The 25,805-nt window shown below is 45.7% G+C and overlaps 3 protein-coding genes across 8 annotated transcripts in view; 2 read left to right on the forward strand and 1 right to left on the reverse strand.

Annotated features, from left to right (window-relative positions):
* The first annotated feature begins 116 nt into the window (after positions 1-116).
* On the forward strand, positions 117-13,853 carry LOC128747175 (uncharacterized). 4 transcript variants are annotated; one of them, XR_008412649.1, is made up of 25 exons: positions 118-701; positions 2,278-3,431; positions 3,692-5,321; positions 5,583-6,021; positions 6,132-6,254; positions 6,337-6,465; positions 6,714-6,836; positions 6,904-7,607; positions 7,778-8,057; positions 8,131-8,384; positions 8,455-8,532; positions 8,759-8,825; positions 8,898-9,211; positions 9,495-9,785; positions 9,863-10,253; positions 10,335-10,547; positions 10,620-11,218; positions 11,300-11,422; positions 11,512-11,623; positions 11,793-11,847; positions 11,915-12,017; positions 12,082-12,193; positions 12,256-12,325; positions 12,388-12,564; positions 12,650-12,796. XR_008412649.1 is itself a non-coding variant. In XM_053844844.1 (24 exons), exons 2-24 carry the CDS (start codon positions 2,353-2,355, stop codon positions 13,084-13,086), a joined length of 7,962 nt encoding a protein of 2,653 aa, XP_053700819.1. In that variant the 5' UTR covers positions 117-701; positions 2,278-2,352; the 3' UTR covers positions 13,087-13,853. The 4 variants fall into 4 exon arrangements, 3 of the variants coding, with proteins under 3 accessions (XP_053700819.1, XP_053700817.1, XP_053700818.1); XM_053844844.1 differs by having other exon boundaries at positions 117-701; positions 6,135-6,254; positions 12,256-12,564; positions 12,650-13,853; XM_053844842.1 differs by having other exon boundaries at positions 12,256-12,564; positions 12,650-13,853.
* Positions 13,854-14,166: 313 nt separating this feature from the next.
* Positions 14,167-14,859, reverse strand: c16h2orf50 (chromosome 16 C2orf50 homolog). Its single transcript, XM_053845768.1, has 3 exons — positions 14,623-14,859; positions 14,519-14,558; positions 14,167-14,395 (listed from the first exon to the last, which is right to left on the reverse strand). Exons 1-3 carry the CDS (start codon positions 14,823-14,825, stop codon positions 14,207-14,209), a joined length of 432 nt encoding a protein of 143 aa, XP_053701743.1. The 5' UTR covers positions 14,826-14,859; the 3' UTR covers positions 14,167-14,206.
* Positions 14,860-15,202: 343 nt separating this feature from the next.
* LOC128747864 (CAP-Gly domain-containing linker protein 4-like) overlaps positions 15,203-25,805 on the forward strand; it is a 58,658-nt gene continuing 48,055 nt past the window's right edge. For all 3 annotated transcript variants that reach the window (XM_053846087.1, XM_053846086.1, XM_053846085.1), the window contains exons 1-7: positions 15,203-15,345; positions 18,646-18,792; positions 20,202-20,341; positions 21,180-21,273; positions 21,473-21,634; positions 22,254-22,372; positions 25,462-25,710. In XM_053846087.1, coding sequence (XP_053702062.1) covers positions 18,666-18,792; positions 20,202-20,341; positions 21,180-21,273; positions 21,473-21,634; positions 22,254-22,372; positions 25,462-25,710 — 891 coding nt within the window. In that variant the 5' untranslated portion in view covers positions 15,203-15,345; positions 18,646-18,665. The remainder of the gene's footprint in view (positions 15,346-18,645; positions 18,793-20,201; positions 20,342-21,179; positions 21,274-21,472; positions 21,635-22,253; positions 22,373-25,461; positions 25,711-25,805) is intronic.

Genomic DNA, 25,805 nt, shown 5'->3' on the forward strand with positions numbered 1-25,805 from the left:
TTTGCGGACACACTCGGTCCGTGTGTTTGTTCAGAAGCAACAATTCTCTCTCATGCGGCAGATGATTGACGCGAAGCCGGTTCGAATAACGGGTGTTGTCAATGCGGAAGTGGTCAGAATCACTACTGTAACAACCAAGCGAAGGCAAATTTAAGTTTTAAGAGAGGAACCGAAGGGTCGACGACCATCCGGAGCAGACCGGCGGGGTGAGGCGCAGCAGAAGCCCAGACCTGAACCACCCCAATCGGCACCGCTGTCACTTTGAGCCCGGTTAAAACGGGTTTCAGTAAATCCGAAGAACGCTGGCGTCGATGAAACCTCGGTCGAGTAGAACACAAAAGGCGGGTGCTTAAGCTGAAGAAGTCTCACCCCGCAGCTCTTCTCCAGAGAGGGGTGAGACTCTGGAAGCCGCTCAGACGCGCTCTCCAGCGGGCTGCAGGCGTTCGCGTCCACCCCAGGTTCGGCCGAGCAGCCGGACGGTCCGCAGATAGCGTCGGTTCCGGACCAGGTGGCGATTCAAGATGGCGAGCGAGAGTGCGCAGTGTATACTAACACAGGTGGTGACGTCACAATCGAGTCCGCCGCGTGTGTCTTCCTGCAGCCTGGAAAACAAGATGTCGGCCCGGACGGAGCAGAACTGACGAAACACTCGGACCCATGTCGCCACGGCTGGTCATTCGGTGTGGCCGAGCAGTAAGAAGGTAAACCCGTCCTCGACTGCGCCTCCTCTGGGGGGGTTGTTGGACGCCATGATGGTGTCAGTCTCGGCCTGCTAGTTCCAGTCTCGGCACCAACAGTCCAGACTGGAACACATCTCACCTTTTCTTGTCAGGCCGTGCTGCGCATCGCGTGTGGGACCAGTCAGTTGTGTCGTGACTAGTTCTGCCAGCGCGTGGTTTCACGTGGAAGATAATTAAATAATAATTATTGGTGATGAAAGTGCTTCCACTTGCATCCAAGTCCTTTAGCATTCCAAGTCTTTGCTAGCAGGACATTGTGGAGGGGTTCAGTGTGTAGTAACAGAAACTCATGCTAAGACTCAAACCATCCACCAGTTACACGGTGCGAAACAGTTGTTGTCTTATCTTTCTACTCATCCAGGCTAAATCGCCACACGCCGCAGCTGTTAGCGGGAAGCAACATTAAGTACACTTGGACCAGGCTTTTCATGTAAAACCTAAAAAATTGCTGTTGTTGTATCGTGCAATGCAGTTGTCCAGACAATGTAACGCTCATCTGGAGGTGTTACCACACAGTTGTTGCTGTGTGACAGTCGCGCTTCGCCTGTTAGCAAGGCAGCTCAAGTTGTGTTGAGTGGTAACCCATTCCACTTAAGAGATCATCATTAGTTTTAGTTGTTTGGTTTTACTTTTTTTATTTTTGAAAGTTTTCACTGTGATAATAAAGGTTGACTTAAATACAAAGAATCGCTTTTGTCTTGATGTTCTTGTAAATGTTATTGACATCAGTTACGTCTTGTGTATTTAAAAAAACTGGGACACAACATGTACACACACGTCTATAAAGGCAATTCATGGAGCAGCGCTCAGAAAGTGTTCTTTGTTGAGTATTGGTCACATGACTAACCAACCACTTAGGGGCCTGCCCATGCTACATGAAGGCCGTGCTATGAAGATCTGAAATATGAGCTGGACACACAAGCGACTGTGGGTCAGCTGCTGTCCTCATTTGCAGGCCTGAGGATAAGTTTTTGTGTGAATCGTTTTTGTTGACAACAAAATGTCACATTTATAAGATTATTTATATAGGATATTGACGTTTGCCGTGAATTTTAGCAAACTATTACGTAATAAACGTTGATGCTAAATATAGTAGTGTGTGAACAAACCCAACTCAACACAGCACTGCTACAGCTCTAATGCATGACATTCTGCTAAGTGCGATTTACCAGTGCGGTGTGAGTCTACAACAAGCCTTTGATGATTAAAGGCCTTACCATCTCTCACTCAACCTGTTTTTGATTGAGTCATTTAGAAGTATAAAAGTTGTTTTGGAAATGAATTTATGGTCTGTGACAACCATGATGAAGCTTGAATGTGATGCTGTGGCTTTTTGATCAAACACATCATGACAGACATGTTATGAACACCTGTCATTGAGCTGTGCTCCACAGGTGAGTCCCAAATATGAGCTGCTTCCTATTAAATCATGTTGTCATCTTATCAAGTTCCCACTTGATAATGAGTTCTTGTGAATAATTCAGTCCTGGTTCCTGAAACGTTGTGTTCCCTAACCGTCGAATGTGTCTTGTTCTAGGTTGTCATCGTGACTTTTCACTCAGATGAATCTGAAGTGGCGCCTGTCTGCACTTTAAATGTCTCGGACCTGTTCATGGCTTCTAAAAAGAAGCAGCAAGCTATGGTGTTTGAACGGATTGGATCCAACAGCCCCTCAGTGGCGTCAGAGGCCTGGAGCTCACTGACGCCAACTGCCCTGAAACCCAGGAACACAAGTAAGGGCAGCGATGGCACGGGCTGCAGACGGTCGGATGTGTTCGGACGATCCAACATGCATCCAACAAAGGAAATGCCTGAGAAGTCTGGTCGACAACTTTCTACCAAACATGATGTACATCCCAAAAATCAATCAGACAACCTGTCGCCAGACTGCTGCCGTCGAGGAATCAAAGTCACTTTGGACAATAACAACATGTGGAACCAGTTTTTTAGATGCAAAACAGAGATGATTGTGACTAAAGAAGGAAGCAGGATGTTTCCATCCTGTCGTTTTCGGGTTTCTGGCCTACAACCATCCAAAAATTACGTCTTTGTGATGGACATTCGGCCAGCTGACGACCATCGGTACAAGTGGGACGGTACCAGTTGGATAGCCGATGGAAAAGCAGAGCGACACGTGAAGAGCCGGCCCTTTTTCCATCACGAGTCCCCGGCAGTGGGCCAGCACTGGATGCAGAACCCAGTCTCTTTTTACCAGATGAAGCTCACAAGCAACATTTTAGACCGAGACGAGAAGACTGTACTTCATCCGGCTCAGCGCTACCTCCCTCGTCTTCATGTGATTCAAACTGACAAGGCTACTAAAGACTTGGATCTGAAAGGTCCCAATGTGGTCACCTTTGCTTTCCCGCAGATGGAGTTCATGGCGGTCACCGCGTACCAGAACAAGCAGTTTGTAAAGCTGAAGGTGGACTACAACCCTTTTGCTAAAGGTCTGAAAGACGACGGTGGGAACCTATTGGGCCACCGACAGAAAGTTAATGCAGGCACAGACTTGAGCAAAGATGGAGGCCACTCAACTAAGGAGCAATATCCTATGAAGAAGAGCCTAAAGTCTTTGCTAGCAAACCACAAACCTCGCAGCTCGAAACCTGCAGATCCTTCATTGACACCAGAAGTCCTGGAAAAGTCTGTTAACAGACCAGGGGTGGAGAGCTCTCCCAGAAGTTCCAGGTAAGGTTTATGACATCTGGTGGGCTTCAGTGAGTTTTTTTTTTGTCTTGAGCATGGCTACCAGTCAGAAGTTCACCATCTGAAGTTCACATCAGAACTCATTTATGACCACAGATCTCTGACTTACTTGACCAGCGTAAGTTTAACCGACTTATGTCAGCGCACTGACATTTCTTTTGTCATCTGTTTCTGTCATTACTAGATCATTTATTGTGGCTTAGTTTTTTGTTAAAGATACTAACACGGTGCTTCTTCTTCAGCGGTGGTACTCCTCCAGCACAAAAGCTCTTCTCTGACTTGATCCGGGAGGCTCATGTGGCATTGAAGCGCTGTGATGTGGACCAGTTGTGTGTCTCTGAGAAAGCCAGAGCACCCTCAGTGCAGATCAGTTGTGACCAAGCCAAGCAAAGGAATATCAAAGAATCGGCTCGGCAATCGTCTCGTGAGCGATCAACTATGGAAGCTGTGGAGACCAGCACAGCTAAAAAGAAAGTAAAGGAGATCAGGCGAGCTTCGAACTTGCACAAACACGAGGACAGGTTGCAAGTCAGTGAAGCACCTGTTCAAAATTCATCCAAACTCCAGGAACAGTCTGAGGCCAGTGCAAAGCCACTCAAGCGCCCTGCACCGCTACCTCTGCCGGCCCTTGCTCGCTTTCTCAAACAGCATTCACTACAGTCCAAGAAGGCAAAAAACCAAGCGGAGCCTCCTCCTACCAACGCAGCTCCTAAATCTGCATTTCAACTTTCTTGTCCCCAGGCCAGAACCATTCCGCACAAAGACTCGCATACTGACACTACAAAAGTTCAATTTGGGGAGTCTGCTCGTACAGATCCTGATCAGAATTCTATTGGTGGTGGACAAGCAAGGACATCAAACTATCAGTGTTCCAGTATGGAGAAGGACATGTCCAGCTCTGATCGCTCTACCTCAGCTCTGCAGAGATCCAGCCGACATGGTTCTCCAGTGTTAGCTCAGTCAGATCGACTGTGCGGTAACTTTGAGTCAACATTATGTCCAACTCCATCTGGTTCTGGCACCTTGTCTGGACCTGGGGAGTCATTGCTACCCAGTGTGTGCCTTCCACACTTGCCACCCGAGGCAGTGTCCACCACGCTACCCTCTAAACCCTACATGCCTCTCCCTGATCCCAACTGTTCTTTCATGTTTGAGCCTTTGTCCCCAGCAAGTTCTCCTGAGCCGCTGCCAGCGTTACCGGTCTCTTTGGCTCTGGCCTTGGATCCTAACTCCCCTGAGCAAGTGGCAAAGAGGCCTCACTCTGGTGAGATGCTGGCGCGTGAGGACTCTGTGTTTAAATGGCACACACTGCTGCCTCCCTCGGAGACCCCGTTCATTGATGTGTCGTACCCAACATTTCAGCCATCTCTTCAACAGCTTCCACTCCCGATGACATTGCACAACACACCACCTGCCTCACAGCCAATTTATCCTCCTCACAGTTCGATCCCATCATTTCAAGACAACGAGCAGTCGCTCCCTTTTCCGGCAGAACTTTCTCCACTCGCTCTTCCGCTGGCTTTGTCCCCAACCTTCTCCTCTCTGGATGGAGAAGGGCTGTCACCCACTCCCTCCATTGCCGACCTTGTCCAGTTTTTCTCCAACACTGATGAACTGGGGATGGGAGTGGAGTTCCCTCCCACTGAGGAAGCTCCTCCTTCATGCCTGCCCCCTATATCTGTTGAGAGCACTGCAACTGAGGTGCAACAGCAGGTGAAAGTTGCCGCCAAAACTTGTAAGACAAAAAAGAAAAGCCGCTCACGAAAACTGGACAAGCCCAGTGTGGATGATGAGCTGCATGAGTCCGACACCACCATGAGACCAAACATGGAGGAAGTAGAGGAGCAGCTATTTATCTCCTTTACGTCAAAGGTAAATTCAAATAAGATGCAATTCATGTTAATAACTTTTTTTACCAAGTTTGTGTCACTGACAGGAGGTGACTCATAGTTGACCATCAGCTGCTTCTTCTGAAAAATACTTGTCTCCTGCTTACATCTATTTATATCTACCTAAACGTACATCTAGTTACAGTCAAAGCCTCTAGGTGCAGTGTGTCTACCTTTTGAATTTAGTCTGTGGCCACTCCTGAGCCCTCAATTTGACCGAAAGAAATATGCTTTTTTTTTGCAGGAGGCTCTCAAGCTTCACATACCAGGTTCCCCGGAAGACCCCGAACCAGTTGCTGAAGATGATATTAGGACTGATAATCTACCACAGGTGGAAGTTCAACCACCACTGTGGGCTGAAGTTCAATCTCAGCCAGTGTCACCTAAACCAGAGGCCCACAGTCAATTACAAGCGCTGACCAATGACTCACCACAACCTCAGAAAACAGAGCTGGAGTCTGAGATCCAACCAGGACCAACAAATGAGGCTCAGCTACCTTTGCAGACTGAAGGTTCACCACAACCACCAAGTCAGACTGAGGCGCTGCTGTCCACCGAGGCCGGACAACCACTGCAGAACGAAGCTCTTCCTGAGCCCTTAATTGAGCGTCCAACAGAAAGGAGGCCACCCAAGGGTCCACGAAGATCTAAGTTTAAGCAAGTTCCGGTCGAGAGAGAAACTGGTATGCAGACAGTAATGATTTGTTAAACTGATACTTAAGATGCAGTACTCAGGAGAACCTAAATAGTTCAACGCTTCCCAATAGTGAGTGTAGGTTCTGCTTTGCTTCAGAAGTTGCAGAAGTGGAAGGACACCAGGAGGACGACCAGACCATCATAGCTGCAGAGAAGATACTTCTGAGGGATGTGAAGCTGATGAGGCACAGACAGATCATCCACCCAGTCCTACAGGAGGGTAAGTATTTGCCCCATCTTCTGTCCCACGTGGGAAATATGTAGTGACATGATCCTCAGCTTCTCATGTCATCTCACTCCAGTGGGACTCAAGATGAATCTGCTGGACCCGACTCTGACCATTGACCTGCAGTACCTCGGCGTCCGTCTGCCCATCCCCCCACCTGGTGTCCCCCTGCAACCACCTACCCAGGAGGAGCCTCTAAAGCAGAGTAAGTGTTGATGGTTTAAATCTCTAAAGATACCTATGAGCTTGTCTCTGCCGACGTGGACTCAAAGACGGTCTCTTTTCTGCCGTTGTCAGTACCTGTCAGCCGTGCACCATGGTTGTCTTGACCGCTACTGACCGCTGCAGACCAGAAATACTGCTTCTTGAGTTGCTTGAGTTTAAGCTGCAAAAGAGACTGGACATAATGTGGCAGACCTGTGCTCACTGTATCTCTTGTCTGTTTGTCTCCAGGTGTTTCTCCTGTGTTTGTATCCAGGACTGGTAAAGCATCAGATGTGACTCAGATCAAGGGCTGGAGAGAGAAGTTCACTCCATCAGAGCCTTCGGCATTTCCTGAAGCCGACAAGCCTGAAGGTCAGTGATGGTTGTGTTGCCACCCTGTAACCCCAATTGTGTTCTAAGAGTCTTGTGTCTCCTGCAGCACCTCCCGTCACACCGGAGACCACCAAGAAGAACTTGTCTGCCTTCTGCAGTGACATGTTGGACGAGTACTTGGAGAACGAGGGCAAACTGATCGACCAGCGTGCCGCCAGCTTCTCTGACAACCTGGTGGAGGCGCCACCGTTCCAGTTGCCACTCAACAACAGCCTCAGTCGGCCGCTCAACACCCCCCTGAGCTCAAGTTCCTCACTCATATCTGGCTTTGTGCCTCCCTCCAAAAGACCCAAACTTCCCACCAGAGAACCCAAAATTTCCCGCAAAGGAGAGAGGAAACAGAAGATCTTAAAGAAGAAGTCCAATCCTAATCCCCCTGATGTAGGCCCTACTGAGACCAGTCCATCAGTTCGAACCAATAGCCCCTCACCAGAAGTTCCCCTTCCCTTCACTGAACCTGTAAAAGAGAAGACCACTACCACTCCTGAACTTCTCAGGAGGAAGAAAAGATTCAAGCCCAAAAGCTCCACTCAGTCATTGGATCTTCCCCGGCCCAGCGCCGACATGGCACCGCTGGAATCTGACACGGAGCTGGACCCTCCGGACCAATCCAGTGAGTCGCCAGTGATGACGCGAGCACTGCTAAAACAGAGAGACCTGGAGGACGGGGTTATGTGGGAGGGTCGACAGCGCACTTGCGTGACTCTGGAGCGGGCCGGTATTGCCCTGACGTCGCTCTTCACGCTGTCGGTGAGTCCAAAACTATTTCTCTCTGACTGCCCAGCTCTTCATCTAAATATCTCCTGTCTGTCTGTGTTGCCTCTTTCGCATATGTCTTGACCCAGTCATGGTCCAGATCTGTCTTATCTCTTGTTTTCATTTTTCTTCTTGTTTTTGTTTTTCTCTGTTTCTTATTGCAGGGCTTTGTCAGCGAGAATCCCACCGCTCCCATCCTGCTGCCCCGCAGACAGACACCGTCTTGCTTGAACGACTTCTGCCGACTTGGCTGCATCTGCTCCAGTCTGGCACGGAACCCTCGCAGCAGCCACTGCGGCCGACCCGAATGCATGTTTGGCTGCAGTTGCCTGAAGCAGAAGGTGGTTCTGCTCAAGCACCTGGACAGCTCAGACTCTGGGTCGTCGCACCACAGCCGGGGCCACAGAAGGAGGAGGCACAAGAAGAGGATGAAGATGGCGTATGGTGAGCTCAGGCTTGGCTGAGGGAAGTCCGTCTTCTGGTCCGGTTAAATAACTTCCTTATTCTCTTGTGGTAGTTCTGAAGGATGCAGACAGTGCTGCCCACCCAGCGGAGCGGATTAGGACCTTGTGGAAGAGACACAACCCGGACTCCGATCCAGATCCTATCTTCATCCCTAAATCTCCGTTGCGCCACAAGGTACCACAGACGTTGTGCCACAGCAAAGGGCCGAAAATGTGTGACAATCAGAAGACGCAGGTACAAGCCCTCAACGGCAGCTGCGCCAGAGTACGAGTCTTCCGGGGAAAGAAGATGCTAGTCAGAACAAAGGTAAAGAGTGTGTTGACAGTGACTGCGATGACATCGTCAGATCCACTGACCTTAATGGTGACGCTTTCAGGGTGGCAGCAGCTCATCGGACCGTCCAACCAAACCCATGATGAAGAAACCCACCAAGAAAAAGAAAGGGAAGAGAATGGTATGTACTGCATGTCAATGAGTCTTTGTCTCATCTCTAATATGATTAGGATTATTATATTATACCATTGCTATAAATAATGATGGAACATAAATTCTTACTTTAATAGGAATGAATAATTTTAACTTTCATATGTGAATATTTATGCATTAACTCTGAGGAAAAAGGAACTGTGGGTTTGACTGTGAGTCCAAGAGTCTGGTTCAATTTGAATGGTCTGTTTCAGGGGATGAAGGTGAGTGCTGCTGCGATCCAAGCTGCCGGATCAGAGGATGCTTCGAGTAGTCGTGCTGGTGAGTATTATCCTTCTCTCTGACGCAGACTCTCTTCTGTTAGACTCATTCATGCTCTTCCCACCAAAACAGGGCCGACCCAGAGTCCAGGTGCAAAGCCAAAGTTCACTAAACTGTCGGAGCTGCTAAAAAACCTGACCATCATGGCTGAGTGTACGTGGGACAACATGGCGGAGCGGAACACTGTTATCATGACGCTGTGCAAGCTTCTGGCCCAGGGTCGGCTGGACAAGCCTATGTGGATCCACAACTACATGATTCGACCTTTCACATACACCGTGAAGGAGGATGGGGAAGAGCCGCAGGTTCAGTACCGCGTGTACATTTCCAAACCACCGGCAGGGAGGAAGACCAAATCTGAGAGCACTGTCAATGAAGAGCCACTGGTGAGTGGGGAGGCCAACCACTGAATGAAGTTAAACATTTGAAAAGAAACTGAAGCAGGTGCCAGATTAGAGTTTCTTCTAGAGTGTTACAGAACAGAATCAGGACAGAGGAGGAAGTCACGCAGGGACACACAGTAGCAGTCAAGCGCGTCAAGAAAGATCAGGTAGATCAGATGTCAGATCAGACAGGAACGGATCTAGCTGTTGTGAATCGTGTGGGTTATCACCAGCTGATGGCTGAGAATTGAACTTCCTGCCTTATACGGAGGTCCACTCTCACCAGGTCCAGGACAAGAGTGCCAGTCCAGTGGAGGAGGAAATACCAGAAGTGAAGACAGATCCTGTGGAGGACTGGCAGCGAGCTCTGGACTCTGAGATAGATGAGAATGAAGCAGAGTCTGTGGAGGACTGGCAGCGGGAGGTGGAGTCGGATGAAGCGGATAATGTGGACAAAGATGAGCCCGTCCAGCAGATAATGACAAAAGACCTGGCGCTGCCCTTCCTGTCCAGGGTCTCACCTGCTGGCTTCCTCTCTGCCAGTTTGAAGCAGCCGAACAACAGCGACGTGGTCCAGGTGAAGGCCCCATTGCACAAAGACAGTTCTTTACACCTTGTCCCAGTCATGCTGATGATTTTTTGGTCTTACTGCAGGTGAATGGGAAGTTCTATCCTCTGGCCAAGATCCAGTTGGGGATGATGGGTGCACTGCACCCTGCCAACCGCCTGGCTGCCTACCTAACCGGGCGCGTGGGTGTTGCCAAGAGACCGCCCAGTTCTTCGTCATCTGTGGAATCCGCTCAGGCCACCTCAACACCTCCCGTGGAGTCTGCTCCGACCACCTCGACACCTCCTGTGGAGTCTGCTTCGGCCACCGCAACACCTCCTGTGGAGTCTGCTCCGGTCACCTCGACACCTCCTGTGGAGTCTGCTCCGGCCACCTCAACACCTCCTGTAAACTTTGCTTCCACTACCAATTCCTCTGAACCCCCACAGACCTCGTCCTCTGTACTCAAGATCCAGGTCCAGCATCCAGCAGCACCTGGTGAGAGCACATAATTCTGACCGCTGCTTACTTCAGCAGCAGCTGTGTGTAGTGACCTCACCTCATCTTCATCTGTCACAGCGGTCTCCCCAAGCTTGCTGTCCTCTATGGTGGTCCAATCCAGTGCCCAGCTGATCCCGCTGCCCTTAGTCCCGGCTCCTCCCAGCCAGAAGATAATGCTGAAGATGGTCATGACCAAAACTGGCGAGAAGCTATTTCGCAGACCAGACGGGAAGCTGGTCAGACTGGTTCCGGTCTCCCAGTTGAAGAAGACCGACGTGGAAGCCCAAAAAGGTGGGTGTGTTGTTTTGTGACATAGACTGGGATGTCAGTTTGGACCAGCTAATGTCGCCTCCGTCCCTCCAGGTGTCTCCGCTGCTTCGGCCCTCCCCTGCACAGTGCCTGCACCATCTGCCCCTCAACAGCCGAGCTCAGCTCCTGTGCTGCCTGTCAACTGTGGTCTGTCTGGCCTAAAAAACTTTATCGCTTCCCAGAACCTGGTCATGCTCCACTCAACTTCCAACCAAGTGAACCAGAATGGAGCATGTGCTACCATTAAGGTCCTGCCCCAGCCGTCCAAACAGAGTCACCTGTTCCTTCGGCTCAACCCAATACCCTCTGCAAAAACTGCTAGCACACCCCCGATCCAACCGGCTGGTCCGGCTGTGGTCCCCCTCACAGCATCTAAAGTCAAAGAGGTTGAAGTCACTCCTGCCTCAGTTTCAGAACCTCCACCTGCTGCTGTAGTAACTTTGACGCCGCCCGCAGTACAGACCCCAGCAGCAGCCCAAAATCCAGCACCGACTTCCTCACCCACAGGCTCCCACAGAGTCTGTACTCAGAATGAACAGGAAGTAAAGAAGGTGGAGGTCAATACAGAGGAACATTCGTCAGATGGAGAGATGGAGGACTCGTCCGCAAGCGACGAGGGAAACTCAGACGAAGAAAAGGTCCTGAAAGATGAGGTGTGCAGAAATGGGTGGGATTGTGATTGGACCCTTTCATTTGTTGATTCCATCATCATCACTTCTGTGTCTCGTCTTCAGCATCGACGTGATCACAACCAGAAGGAGAGGTGGCGCCGTGGAGAACTGGTGAAGTTATTCAAAGATCTGAGGAAGGTGATGGGCTTGAAGACCCCGTTATCCCAGCTCAGCATCCTTGACAAAGTGTGTATACACATATATTTCCTCCTGTCTTTTACTCGGGGCCGGGGGGAAACATTTGTGATGCGTGTGTGTGTGTGTGTGTGTGTCAGGCCACTACAGAGATCCAGAATCTGGCGGCGACTGAGCTCGACCTCCTCATAAAGAAGAGAAGCCTCAGCAAAAGGAGAGACAGCCTCCTCAGCACCATTGCTCCTTCCTCAGGTACCTTGTAGTCTGGCGACACCTGGTGGCCTCTCCCTGTGAAAAACCATGCCCTGCTGTATTTTCTGACGTGTGTTGACCCTGACATGTTGGATGGCCATACCTTTTGATTCATTATAGAGACGGCCATTTCTGCCAGTCCTCACCTTGAATGTACTTTGTTCCACAGGTGGATCGAGCCCCTCACAACAGCTCGTGAACAGTAATGATGAGGCAGACACAAAGTAAGAATAGACCAGGTCATGGTTCACATGACCAGTTGGTTATACCTCATCTGTTTTCTCATCTCAGGAGTCCGGAGGAGACCTGGGACGAGGACGAGTGTGCAGCTCTGGAGATCCTCCGAAGCCTCCTGCGCCAGACCCACACTTCTGACCTCCAGCTGCTAGACCTGGTGAGCCTTGGGTCCCCACCGCTCGCTTTTAAAAGCCATCCTCTTACCGCAGAGTGTGCGACAGGTGCGTCAGGAGATCAGTGATCAGCAGGACCTGATGAGAAGGCTGAGGGGCGTGAAGAAGCGTCTGAAGCAACAGCGAGAATCTTTGGTGCGACAGATATCTGAGCACACAGGTGAGGATGAGTAGGATGCCCGGTCACCTGCGGGTGGTGCTCTAACATTGGTGTGTGTGCAGGTCAGAGCCCTGAGATGATCCAGTCCAAGCCTCTGTCGTCCAAACCGAGTGAGGTGGAGATGATTGAAAGGTCCTCCCCTTCTACATCCGCCCCCCCTCTCCCTGCTGCTCTGTGTAACAACCCGCTCCCAGATATCCAGGTAGCTCCACGCATCACCAGCCCCGCCCCAGCACCTCAGCAGGTAACTTCTTTAGCCTGCCAAGATGCAGCTGAGCAAAAGCGGAGGACCCATCCCATCATCCTGCGTCGTTCTCGACAGAAGGCCACGGTCTTGAAACAGAAACGAGCTGAGGCGCCAATGATGCCAGGTACCTAAGGACTGCCATGGTCACCAGCTTCCGTTTCACGCTCCTCTTTTGTTTAATCTGAGCTAACCCTTTTTCTGTGTCGCAGGCGCCACCTTGGTACCTCTCCCTGTGGTAGAGGCCCCAGACCGGCCAGCAGAATCTTATCCTGCTGATGTCACAACACTCCTCCATGAGCTCTCCTTCCTCAACCAGACATCTGCTCGGTTGTTACCACAGAAACCGAGCACCCCGGACAAAGCCACCTCTCTCCCGCAAGACCCCGCCAATAATCAAACGACTCCCCCCGAGGACACTCAGGGGGATCTCAATGGTCACCTGGAGACTCAGCAGCGAGTTGAGTCGGTGACTGAGAACCTAAAGGGGAGTGTCCTTGCCCCACCTCCCCTGCTGCAGATGAGGGTGGATGCCCCCAAGAAGACAGAGCCAGCTGTGGCATCCAGCCAGCACTCAGAGGAAGGTGTGGCCTGGAGGCCTATGCCGAGACTGGTTCCCTTGGGACTGAAAGGAGCTCCGCCCACCTGATGATGTCATCACGGTGGGGTTTGTTTTTTTGCACATTCAGGGGCCAATCACGGGCTCCCTTCTGCCTTGGCAACGACTGGCCAGTCGCCTGGACGTCACCAACGCGGGACTGACAATGTCAGGAATACAAGTTCACAAGTATATATTTGAAAACAAACCTGTGAGCTGAATGTAGTTTGTGTTCAGACGACTTTGAATATGTGTGTGAATTCACTGGGTGACCCCTTGGCAGCAAATTAGACAGAATCTGTCGTAACTGTCAACACATAACAGGTGAACCAAGACCAGCAGAAGATCAACGACATACGAAATATTGTTAGCCATTCATGGATCCTGTGAGCAAGTCTCAAATTTCAAGTGTTTGGGGTGCAGGTTAGCGAGGACATACATTGTTACATATCTAAAAGATGTTTTAAATATCAGTTCTGCTCAACGTCGTCATTCTGTAGAGAACAGCCGCAGGTAGCGTTTACCTCAGGGTATTTATCCCGAGCAAAAACAATGGGTAATGTAAATGTAAAAAAAAAAACCCAGGCGCAGAAGGTCAAACATTGTGATCTGGTGTTGGCGTTGCCCCCGGTGGACAGTCGCTCTGTGCACACAAAGTGCGGTTCAGTGTTCTCCAGTCAGCCGCGCTTTTATTTGGAAAACAGGTTACTGAGTTGACAGTTCTTGTGTAGGAAAACCTGTTTTGTGTTCCGGTTGTGGGATGAGACATGGTCTCAAGAACTGGTTGAATAAACCTTAGATGGAAATTTCTAAATAAAGTGTTAATAAAAAAAATCATTTCCTAAATCTGGTCTTTTATGTCCCAGAGAAAAGCAGAAAACTACTATTGCATGTCACTTTGCATATCATCTCTGGTTAGTGGAGTCAGTAATAAGTGGTGAATAAGTACAAAAAGTCATCATTTAATTTAAAGAAATCAAGGTTCAAATCGAGGTTTAAGTAACATCAATGATCTTCAATTTTGTCTTCATTTCTCAGTTTAAAAGAATCATTTTACCGCCTTTGAACTGAAAAATAAAAATTCACTAGAAGAGGAATCTGAACTAGCAGCTTACGTTTTTATGTTATGGCTTCAAACAGAGGGTGAAGTGAATGTTTAAGGGCCTCTCTGTCAGGACTGTGTCTCCGGGTCCCGCTCGTGTTGGCGTCCGAACCGCAGCAGCAGCCGGTCCAGTCTGATCAGCTCACTCCCCAGCGGGGTGGATAGTCTGCTGCCGAACATCTGGTTGCTGGTGCTGGGAACCTGATCAGAGAAGAGGGGGACGGAGCTGGGCATACGCTCCTCAGTCTTTGGCTGACCCTTCATGAACACAAGAATGAATGGTCAGTGAATGGACAAGAGGTCCGAGACAGGAAGCGATGTGTTATCCTGCATTTTCAATAGTCTTTTTTTCTGTAGAATGAAAAGTTGGCGTGGACTCACCAGGTGATCATAGTTCCTGAGAAAGCCCCAATTCCTCTCCCTGCCAATGAACACATCTTCATTCAGAACATTTGACCCATCGATTATGTTTAATCCATGTTCACCATTCTTGCTCTGTTTTCCTCTCACTCCAGATCATTTCCCTCCAGACCCGATCCCGCGTGACTTGATCTACCGGATCCGGAGCACTGGCTGGTTCTGAGCTTACGGTCCGGGCTGTGGCCACTTCAGGCGTCCGGCTCTTCGTGGTTCTCTCCGGGAGTCGGTATCCCGCCGATGACACGCGTTGGATATGATTCAGCTCCATCTTGCTGCTTGGAATTTAAGTTTACTGGACTGACAGAAATCACTGCCGGCGGCGCCACTTTCACTCGCGTGTTTGTGTTGCCATGGAAACGTTGCGTAATGTACATGAAGCATGACGTAAATGTAGAAAGGTTGTAAAACGATGTCATAAATTCAGTAGCTGAGGATGCAGGTGTCCAGTTTCAAGCGCCTCGGGTGCAATATCATGGAATATCACGTGCTAAATAAGTGATTAATAAAAAGATATATATATACTTTTCAAATTAATCGCCACAGTAATTACAGTAATAGTTATTACTGGGTTATAAAACATTTTTTACTCTTGAGTACGGTTTGTTTCCATATACGATGCAATTTCCAACACCGGAAGTTACGCAAGCAACCTTTATTGAGAACCCGGAAATAAAATACCGGATTTACTTCAGTTACGTAACAGAGCGGTGGTATTGATGTAACTTTAATTCCCCGTTATTTCTTCTAGTCCCGACAATGAATGATGTTCCGTGAGATTCACCGTTAAGGTAACATGCAGAATTATTGTACCATTTAAAATGCATTGTTTTATGAAGGTTTCAATGGTCAGTTCTTCGTTTTTTAGTGTACTTAAGACGCCGAGAGCTTGGGCCAATATCTCTGATGTTTGCAGTTCAAACAAACTCCGGGGTTTTACATTTAGACACCTTTATTTTTCTGTTATATTTTAAAATAACTATGTATAGCTAAATACAAATCGGCTGCAATAACATATGTCACCACGAGCTATCAGTTTACCTGTGTAATTCACATCCGTAATGATGGTAGCGTGATGCTAATAGTTTCTGATGCAAGTTCTTTATGAGAATAATAAGTTGTGAAGCTCCGATATCAGCAAGTCTCTTGCTTCAAACATCATAGCGGTAACTAATGTCCATCACTTAATACATTCATATTGGTGCTGCCTTGATGTCTGGTGTAGAGAAGAAACATAAATGATGATACTGAGGTTGTTATTGAGAGTGATAGGAAATGAGAATATGATGGGTGTGACAGTCGGACCTGAAGAAAGTTGGTGACACAGTTCTATTATGTTGCGTATACTGCATATTATTGTGGCTCTGGGCTTACTGGGACTGTCCAAAGGGGGGCGACAAACCAATGATAATAAAGAGGTCTGTAAAGGGAGAGAAAAATGGGAAGCAAAAAATGCAATTTCATTCTCTTTGGATTATTTAAAACTGAAGAAGGAAAAAACTACAGTGTACTATATTTTTAAATTAAAAATATTATTAATGTGAAGGATAGGAACTATGGTGAAACTGAAATAAATGAGATAAAAGGAACATTATTATGACAAAATATCAAGAAAAAACAAGACAAGTGATAGTATTAAACTGAAAGAAACTGATGACATCTGAGGAGAAAGATAGTATGGCATTTTATATTAAATACCACTTTCAAAGTGCATTTCACAATCTCAGTAATGTATACAGTGCTACCTCGGTTTTTTAACGTCCCAGAGTTCGAACAAAAATTTTCGGATTTCGAACGAAAATCCAGAACTCGAACGCCCATGAAAAAAGCCGGAATGTTTGCTTTGTTATTGTGTATAACGCAGCCTCTGTATGCAGACGTGTTCCGTTAGCTACATTTACTGGCTGTTTTTCCTTCATATTGAGGTGTAAAACCTTTGGACCATGGTAGAGTGTCACAGGGGAGGCGCTCGCTCTCACTCCAGGGTTTGATGTCCTGTTGTGGGCTGGAGCTGGGACAGGGATGAGGCGAGTCTGGGACAGAGCGTGACTTGGTTTATGACTTTGTCACAGCCAAACTGCACAGAAGCGCACATTCAGAGCTGGACACGCACCGGGCACCTCTTCACTTCTGGAGAGACGTCACTCACTCGGCAACCCCTCCCACATGCAGCGGCCACACACATAGAGGAACAGCCACCTGCAGCAGACACTCTACATTCACTCCTACAAAAGCCTATCTTAAGCCTTGGAACGCATTATTTCTTTTTCCATTCATTGTTATGGGAAAAATCCATTCAGCTTTCGAACAAATCGCTTCTGGAACGGAGGAACCGAGGTACCACTGTATTTTAAATGTTAAGGGAGTAAGGACACATTCTTCGTTTCTTATGATAAAACTCCCGGGGTGAAGGGTCATGACACAGCAATCTTATTTACATCCCACCGTCTTGAGATACCCAGCAACTCAAGATAACCCTAACCATGGGTATGTGTGTTCTCGGTGTTCTCCCAGAAGAGGTGCAAGAGGTTTCTGTGGAGAGGGAAATCTGGACCTCTGTGCTGCACCTGCTCATAGAGGAAGTGTGAAACAGATGGATGAAAATGTGTGTATGTTCGTTTAGAAAGACCCCTCTCTAAAATGAGATCTTGTTTTTGTAAACTTCATCCATTAGTGCTAGGACTTCCTGCCACCTTGTTGACAAACCCTGCTGTTCTTTTCTAAATGCTGGATTTAAGTTGAAGTGACACCATGGATAAAACAACGGGTGATTTATTGTGAGGCCAGGCCTTGGTGACGTGACGCCAACGATCGAGCACCGGATAATCAGCCCTTTGTGTTGACTCTGCAGTCGGTGCTGGAGATTTAAGCCCCAATGCCAGTTTTTGTTTTGTGTTTCTACAGGCTCGAGAAATAAAATCAACTTCTTGCTGAGCTTTCTGTACTTTCAGAAGCAATAACCGCGTATAATTGCTTGCACTTAGTGTGGACTGACTCAGTGTTTTTCATTTTCTCGGGGTGAAATGAAGACTGCGTCGCCAGCAACAACTAATGCGTCGTGGTCTTCTTCTCCGAGCTGCGCGTCTTCCATTCTGGTGACGGATGAACATGCTGCCTTTTAATTATTGATTTCCGCTTCGAGCCATTTAGATTAAAAGTCCGACTGAAGAACGCGCTGTCGTGTTTTGCTCTTGTAGAGTGTCTTGGAAGAATGTTAGCAAGGTGTCTTGTGTGTTGTGGTGAACGGGTTTTTGCGTCCCAATGGACTTTCATCATTGTATGCTGTAACAGATGCAGGCTGTTTTACTGGCGTTTAAGTTGAAAATGTGCTGCTGTGCGAAAGGTAGGCGTCCCCTGACGTAGTTTCATGTGAAACGAATCCTCTTATATGAAAAGGAAGGAAAACTCTGTAATAATTCCCCATTCCAAAGGACAACATATGTCAACATTGGTGTGAATATTATTGTATTTTTATTAACCTACATAGACCACAAGCCCGGTGAATATCTACAGATTTCTGTCTTGCTTAGTATTGGCCGTCAACAAGATTCTAGTTTGACATTTGTCCAGCTACAGTTGGTCGGTTCAGAGGAACCGCTGCTGCCTGTTCGTACCTTCACTCTGCTCGCTGGCCTTATTGACTTCACGGTTGATGAGTCAGTTGAGCCGAGTCACCCAGGTCGGCCATGCACAAGTCTGGAAAGTGAGAGTGAAACTCTAGTAATGGAAGAGTCAGACGTTAGAAAAACATGGATGAAAGGTTGAAGGCTGTAAATAGCTACTTGACATGGGAGTCAGTGGGGTGTAATCGGAGAGTGACAGGAGGAGGCAGTCCATGTCTTTGTAAGTCGTTTCTGATCACAAGACCCTGGCAGCAAAATGGAAACAAGAAGGGAGAATGAAATCGGAGGTGGTGCCGGTGAGTTTTTATTGAAAAAGATTCAGGCAGTTGTGATCTCAACTCTAATCACTTCATCCGTATCACCTCGAGCCAAACCATAGATCAGAGCAGCACTGGCTGTCATCATCAAGCCGTCCGAAATGAAACACACGACGGTTTCATTGAGAAAGTTGCTTTGTTCCCGTGACAGCATCCAGTCCTGCGGTGGAGATGACGAAGGAGGACGTTTCGGAGCCAGCAGAGGGAGACGCTGCCCCAGACTGCAACTCCAGACTGTTCCCGCACCAGAGGCCATTCATCCACCAGGTGGCCTCGGCACCCATGCCCATTGACTGTGGTGAGTCCACACACGCTCAGTTTACCAAAGTGATATATTCAAATTATGATTTCGGAGAATTCTTATTTTGTTAAAGACTATATACAGATATTAAAAGTGAGTGTTGTAACTGAGTGTTTTTATATTATTCATTAATATTTCTCAATATTCCCATGCTGATAGCAGCCCAGACAATCAATATTAGCTTTTAAATACAAGAAAAATAATAAAAACAGCTATTAGAACTAGTGCTGTCAGTCGATTAAGAAATTAATCGAATTAATTTCAGGATTTTGTAATCAATTAATCGAATTAATCGCATTTTTATGTCATATCTGCTGCTGCTATAGGCTGCTCCTGATAAAGAATTTGATGAAGAATTTCTAGGATATTAAAAAATTGTAGTGCATGACTAATCAATTGAATACAGTAAGAAGAGAAGAAGAGATTTGAAATCCATTCTTTTTATTGGTGAACTGTGCTTCATAAATGAAATCCAAAGGTAAAGGTCAAGCACGTCCGCAAACCAGTTAGGCCAGGTTCATGATTCAAAAATGTAAAACAAATATAGCAATAGAGTTAAATATAGCTGTCTTCAAAAATGTAAAACAAACAGCAATACAGTTAAATAAATAAAATAAGGGTTCAAAAATGTAAAACAAATACAGAAATAGAGTTAAATAAATAAAATAAAGCTGTCTTCAAAAATGTAAAACAAACAGCAATACAGTTAAATAAATAAAATAAGGGTTCAAAAATGTAATACAAATACAGCGATTCAGTTAAATAAATAAAATTCTGAAATAAAATAAGGCTGTCTCAAATAGGCATTTGATCTCAATATAGCAATTCAAAAATGAATAATAGAAGTATAACACGCCTTTAAAGGAGGCAAAATGAAGAACCGTTGCTATTGTGTTACATTTTTTAATGCGTTAAATTGCGGCGTAATGAATTAATCCAATTAACACGTTAAAATGACAGCACTAATTATAACTAATAGAAATAGTCAGACATAAATTGATATTATCAAAGATTTTTACTCGCCCGCCACAAGGGGGTGCGTGGCTTTACTTTGTGAAACTGCTAAAGTACAACACATTGTGAACGCTGCTGTGAAACTTTCCGTGGACAAAAGACGCAGGTTGTTTTAAGCGCCTGCGTTCAGCGTTAAAGGCCAACCCATTGGTTTTTCAGCCTTTGTCGCCCTCTGTAATGAGTCATTTGCCATCTGCTGTCACATCTGATTCCACTCACCTCTGCGAGCGCGGCAAGGCCATTTCCCAAGATTTGTAATTTGACCGAATCAATCGAACAGACTGTCGCCAAAGTTCATACGATTCCGCAGATGCTTCACAGTCGTACACCCGCTTTAATTTCTCCAGTCATCAGTCATTAACATTTCTCTTTCTCCTCCGCTTCGCTGGCAGAATTCTCCTTCTTTGACCCTGGCGAGCCCCAGTGCAGGGAGCTTCTGCTGGACCCCTGCACCAGCATACCGGAGCTGTTCGCTGTTCTCAGGCAGTGGGTCCCTCAAGTGCAGAGGAACATTGACCTCATCGGAAATGAGGTGAAGCTTTTAAAGAGATGTGCCTTAGTTAATACTCATTTGAAGACGCTACAGCAGGGTGTGTGCTGACATCTGCTCTTTGATCTCTTTTTAATGCAACTCAGTCTTGTTCATGAACTACACCGCTAAAAATAAAAGTTCTGCAACCATAGAAGTTGAAAAGAGTAAGACAAACAGTAAATAGCAATTATGTTATTAAATATTAATATGTGTTCTCAAAGTGTAACTACAAATTATATTCAACATGACATCAAGTAGAATATTATAGTTTAAAATTTGTTCACACTGTTATTAATAGTATTTATTTTCCTAGTTTATTACTATACTATTTTTTGTACAATTTGAATAAGCTTTTAATTCTTTTTAATGTCTTCCTTGTAGTCAGATTATTTTTCTGTATTAATTTAGAACTTATTCATGTTTAATTAGTTCTGCATTTTCCTTCTCCTGTTTGTATAGAATGTTTTGCATTATTAATTTGTTGTTTTTTCATTGTTCTTTGGCATGTTTTGAAATATTTTGTTATTGTCCTCGTCTTACTTTTCCATGTGTATTTTTCTTTAAAAATATGTACATATTATTTTTGAATGTTTTTTTATTTGCAAAATCAAGATTCATTGTCGCTTCATTTATTGACACTTATTATACTATATATTTCTTGATAAAAACTTCTATTTTTCCACACAATGTTTTTATTAGACTTTTTCTTTAATATGCTTGTTTTCCCCAGTATGATATTTACTTCTGCTTGAACTTTCCTCAATACGTCTTCAATTTTTAAAGGTTATTGCAAGGAACCGCTCATGCTAGTCTGATTTGAACTATTTTCTCTTTACAGATTTTAAAGCGAGGCTGTGGGGTGAATGACCGGGACGGACTGACGGACATGAGTCTCCTCCACTACTGCTGCAAGGCTGGCGCTCCGGGCATCGGTTGGTAGTCACATGGGGGTCGCTGGTGACAACTTTCATCACATTAGCTGAGGTTTTAAAAACGTCATGAGTCAGCCAGTCATGACGTGTTATAACTGATGAGGTGCATGTGAAGCTGCGATGGCCAGTCTAACCAGTGTTCTGGTGACCACTCAATATCCCCTTTAAAGATGTCCCCTCTCTTACCTCTTCCCCCCAGGTGACGCCAACACGGCGGCCAGTTTCGCCCGTCGGCTCCTCGCCCTGGGCGCTGACCCCAACCTTCGCTCACGCTGGACCAACATGAGGGCTCTGCACTACGCCGCCTACTTTGATGTGCCGCAGCTCATTCAGGTGGTCTTACAAGCCTCACAGCCCGGAGGTAAGCAAGCACTGCATTGATGCAACATTCAGGACATCAATTCAAAAGAAAAACAAATTCTCTTCACTCATATTTAGTGATTTTTCTTTACATATTGCTGCCGTAAGTCAGTGGATAATCTGTTCTTTGGCACTCTTAATTTCACTGGTTTGCTGCAGCAGTGTTTTACTTCAACCTTTAGATGGCAGTATGCCTTCACGTTTTAAAATCTTATTTTCCCCTTGTCATGTAGTACCTTATTAGCCCCAGTCTAATAGATCTTGATGCCTTTTGTTGCAAATGCGTTGTTCATTACAGATATGATCAGATATGAAGTGTTGGGCATGATGTGTCTGGTTCAGAGGAGATAAAAATAATTCCTGTGTTAGTTTTGGTTGCTGTCATTTGTGATAATGTTTTCGGATGTGAAAACACTCCTGCTGTTTCCAAATGGGATGAAGTTACTTGTTGAAACGTAAAGCCTCATTCCACCTTGTGCTATTATTCTGTTGAATATAAGTTAAAAAATGCCAAGTCATTTTTGGGCTATTTTGGTTGAGAGATTTGCCAAGAGCCGAAAGTTTAAGTTCATCTTTAACAGTGTTGTTACTCTCCTCCACACCTTCCTCTGGTCCCTCAGATGTTGACGCCACCTGCAGCGACTTTGACTTTGGCACGGCCCTCCACATCGCCGCCTCCAACCTGTGCACGTCAGCCATCAAGTCCCTCCTGGAGCACGGAGCCAACCCGGCGTTCAGAGTGAGTTACAGCCGCGAGGGCTCTCCACGCAGACAGGCTCTCCAACATCCGCGTTGTTTCTTGTCCTAAATTGAGTGCCACAATTTCCTTACCGACTGTTTTATATCTTCGGCTCGGCACGTAATAAATGTGTTTTATATGTGCGCGACACTCCCCCAAGTGCGTCTCTGCGTCCTGCTCGGTAAGATATAAAGCAGTTCTGCCCCAAAACACATACTCGTATATTTACACCAGTTGCAATAAAAGCGCCAGATCAGCAGAAATGTAATCTAACTAGCCTAAAGAAGCTCCTCTCTACCATGCTAATATTTATACTCACACTTTACAACGGGAAGGTTTTCGTCTCACCATGTTCACTAGTTTGAGTGAACTCTCCTCGCTCACATGACGCCACGCGCTCATTAAACTCATCAGACAAGGTGGTTTACTGCTGATGATCATCATCTGTCACTTTCTTCAGCAGCAGTCATCAGATATTTCACTGCTACGAGGCTGCAATTTGCAGCACAGGCATATTCAGCTCCTGATAATGATCACTTGAGGGATCAGCCTCAGAGGCTGGTGCCATGCCACATGACCCTGTGACAAGTAGCAATTATTACGATGATATGGTTTCAAACTTGGGAAAATCGTTGAATATTATTACTTTATTTATGAAACGCTGTTCAGGACACTGCTATTAAAGGACATAAAATGAATACAGAAAGAATACAAGACACATAATGAAGAAGCGTATTTTTCATTTACTTTTATTTTTTATTATATGAGCTTTTGTTTCGTACATGTACAACAGAACGAAGGGAGCATCTTGGCAAAAAAGTTGTTAGCGAAAAAAATCATTTTTTAAAAATTGTTTCTATAACATTAGAAACACTGTTGATTATTAGAATATATATTTTGAAATATGAACCATAATAAAGCATATATATATATATATATATATATATATATATATATATATATATATATATATATATATATATATATATATAGCATGTTGCTAGAAATAGAACTGACATACTATATTTGAATCCTATTGTGCATATGGGATGTGCACATTCAAAAACAAATTATTAACATATATTAAATAACTAAAATTATTATTATCCTTATTATGATAATTCTCCTAGCGCCTGATTCATGCAGTACTTAAACTTACCACTTGAGGCCAGTATTGTGCTTCGAATGAGTTCTTTTTTTTTTCTTTTTGTTTTTAAATGACAAGAGTCGAGATGAGTCAGAGAAACACTTGTGAGGAATGTATATTAATAAAGAAAGATACAGTTATCGGTGGGAACTCAGACTTGTTCCTCACCACGAATTTAAATATTTATTTTAGGGACAACCCTCAAAGGTCCTTCGAACCTTCATTCTCCCTCGTTGCCAAAAACTGGCTCTAAAGCAAATAAGCACGAAAAGTTCACAGTGTCACGGTGATTTGTGTGAATTGCCGCTGCCTCCAAATTGTGCCACTCACATTTGTAAAGGCGCCGGTGCCAGTCGAGGGCTGTGAAGAAGTCTGGCTACCAAAGCAGAGTTGAGGAAAGGTCAGCTGCGTAGGTGGTTTAATTTGATATGCTCTGGCCCTGCAGTGATTTGTCTCTCCAAATATAGCATTTGAGCGGTGGAAAGTTTTACAGGCATGTCAGAAATATATGTAGTGGGACTTTCACGCAGCCGCCGCTCGACGCCTTTCATCTTAATAGCCATAGGAAGTGAAAATATGTGCTTTCCAATGGAATCACTTGCTTGTGACGGATTGCTTCCCCCGATGGTTCCACTTCCCGCTTTTTACAAGATCAATTTTGCCAGGTAGATTGAAGCCATTTCTTTGCTGGCAGATGCATTGAAAGTCAAACTTTAATAAAAAAGATTTTAATGCTGTCAGCACTTTTTAGCATCGTCGGTCAGTAAGGCGCGCACATAGTTTCAGAGCATCCATTTTCTCTTGAGTTTTGGTGACTTGAAGGCGTTTGTTTTATTGTATAATAATAACAGTAATTCTTTTTTTTTTAAATCTTTCAGCTTCTCCCTTCAGAGGTCGCCACAGCAATAATAATAAATAACAGTAATTAATGGCTTCTATTTAAAAAAAATCTGTATTTTTTTTAACATGAGCACTGTTTTTTACATTATTTCTGTTATTATTGTTTTTTCTTAATTATTATTATATTCAATATTTTTTTATTTAATGGAAAATTCATGTCTATGGGAAGCAATTTATTTTGTATAGCTCTTAACTTAAGAGTTTGTTTTGTTTTCTTTTTTTTTTATAAAAAAATATGAAATATTTTAAAAAATATTTTCAAATGTTTTTCACAGATTAAATAATTAATAAGAAAATATTTTAAAATGAAATCCCAATTTCATTTATCCAGAATATAGTCAGTGAATCTCAGAGCTTGCTGTTGGACTTGACTCAATCGTGCTGTTTTCCTGAATAAATCCCTAACTGTGAGAGAAGCTGGAGAATTGCACATTAGGCTAAAAATGTTTGATTTCTTTTCAGATTGAATTTGCGAATAAAATCGTCTGGGAGTTTTTGGATCTTGTCATTGCCGTCTGTCTCGACACGGTTGTGATTCCTTTAGCGAAAAATGGATTTTGAAAGCAGTTTGCGCCACCTGCTGTGAGTGGGAGAATGGCTGCCGAATTCTGCTGCCGGGCATTTTCCCACTGCCTCCTTCTTCTGCAATTGGAAGAGATGTTTACACAAAACTGTCAACGCCATGTCTCCTAAATGCAAAATGTAGACGAGTGTTTACGAACGATTGTCGCATTCAGATTTTGAAACATGAAATCTGCAGCCAAAATGTTATGTTGCGAGCATCAGCACAGTGGCAGTAGAAAAAGGGTGTTCGGAGAGAAGATTTGTGAAGATTATTGAGACCCCCGACTGGACTGTGGATGACAGGAGTTGCTCATGATGATGTGTAATTGGGTTGTACAGAAGGATTTAGATTTTATCTGGAGAGATTGAGTCAGCAGTTGGGAGATGGTGCACCCAGATTTAGGCTTAAAAAACAGATGACCCCAAGTAGCATAAACACTGGCAGTCGTGCTAAGCCACTCATGTTTCTCCTCAACAGAATGACAAAGGCTTGTGTCCAGCAGACGTGGTACCAGACCCACTAGAGATGCCCCTAGAGATGGCGGATGCAGCCGCTCTTGCCAAAGAGCTCCGGACGCTTTTGAGAGAGGCACTGCCCCGACCCAGTTCCCCGCTGGCCCTGACGTCCCCGGCCCAAACCCCTGCAGCTCTTTCTGACAAAGCCAAAGTGCAACTAGGCTCCATGGGAATCAGACTTGGAGACCGCGTAGTCATCGCTGGGCAGAAGGTGTGTGACTCTACTGTCTTCATATTCACTCCCCAATCCTGACTGTGAAATTCTTGCCAGGCCTCACTGGCTTACTTGCAGCCGATTCAAAGCAT

Source organism: Synchiropus splendidus, chromosome 16, assembly GCF_027744825.2.
Source record: "Synchiropus splendidus isolate RoL2022-P1 chromosome 16, RoL_Sspl_1.0, whole genome shotgun sequence".
NCBI lineage: Eukaryota > Metazoa > Chordata > Actinopteri > Syngnathiformes > Callionymidae > Synchiropus > Synchiropus splendidus.

Bases quoted from the DNA above. Each gene is read 5' to 3' on its own strand.
- c16h2orf50 (XM_053845768.1), bottom strand. From the start codon at position 14,825: ATGGAGCTGAATCATATCCAACGCGTGTCATCGGCGGGATACCGACTC. The intron at 14,559-14,622 runs GTGAACATGGAT...GTTCATTGGCAG, and splicing joins AGGAAAACAGAGCAAGAATG to GGAGAGGAATTGGGGCTTTC. The intron at 14,396-14,518 runs GTGAGTCCACGC...GTGTTCATGAAG, and splicing joins TCAGGAACTATGATCACCTG to GGTCAGCCAAAGACTGAGGA.
- LOC128747175 (XM_053844842.1), top strand. From the start codon at position 2,353: ATGGCTTCTAAAAAGAAGCAGCAAGCTATGGTGTTTGAACGGATTGGA. The intron at 8,826-8,897 runs GTGAGTATTATC...CCACCAAAACAG, and splicing joins TGCTTCGAGTAGTCGTGCTG to GGCCGACCCAGAGTCCAGGT. The intron at 12,565-12,649 runs GTACCTAAGGAC...TCTGTGTCGCAG, and splicing joins TGAGGCGCCAATGATGCCAG to GCGCCACCTTGGTACCTCTC.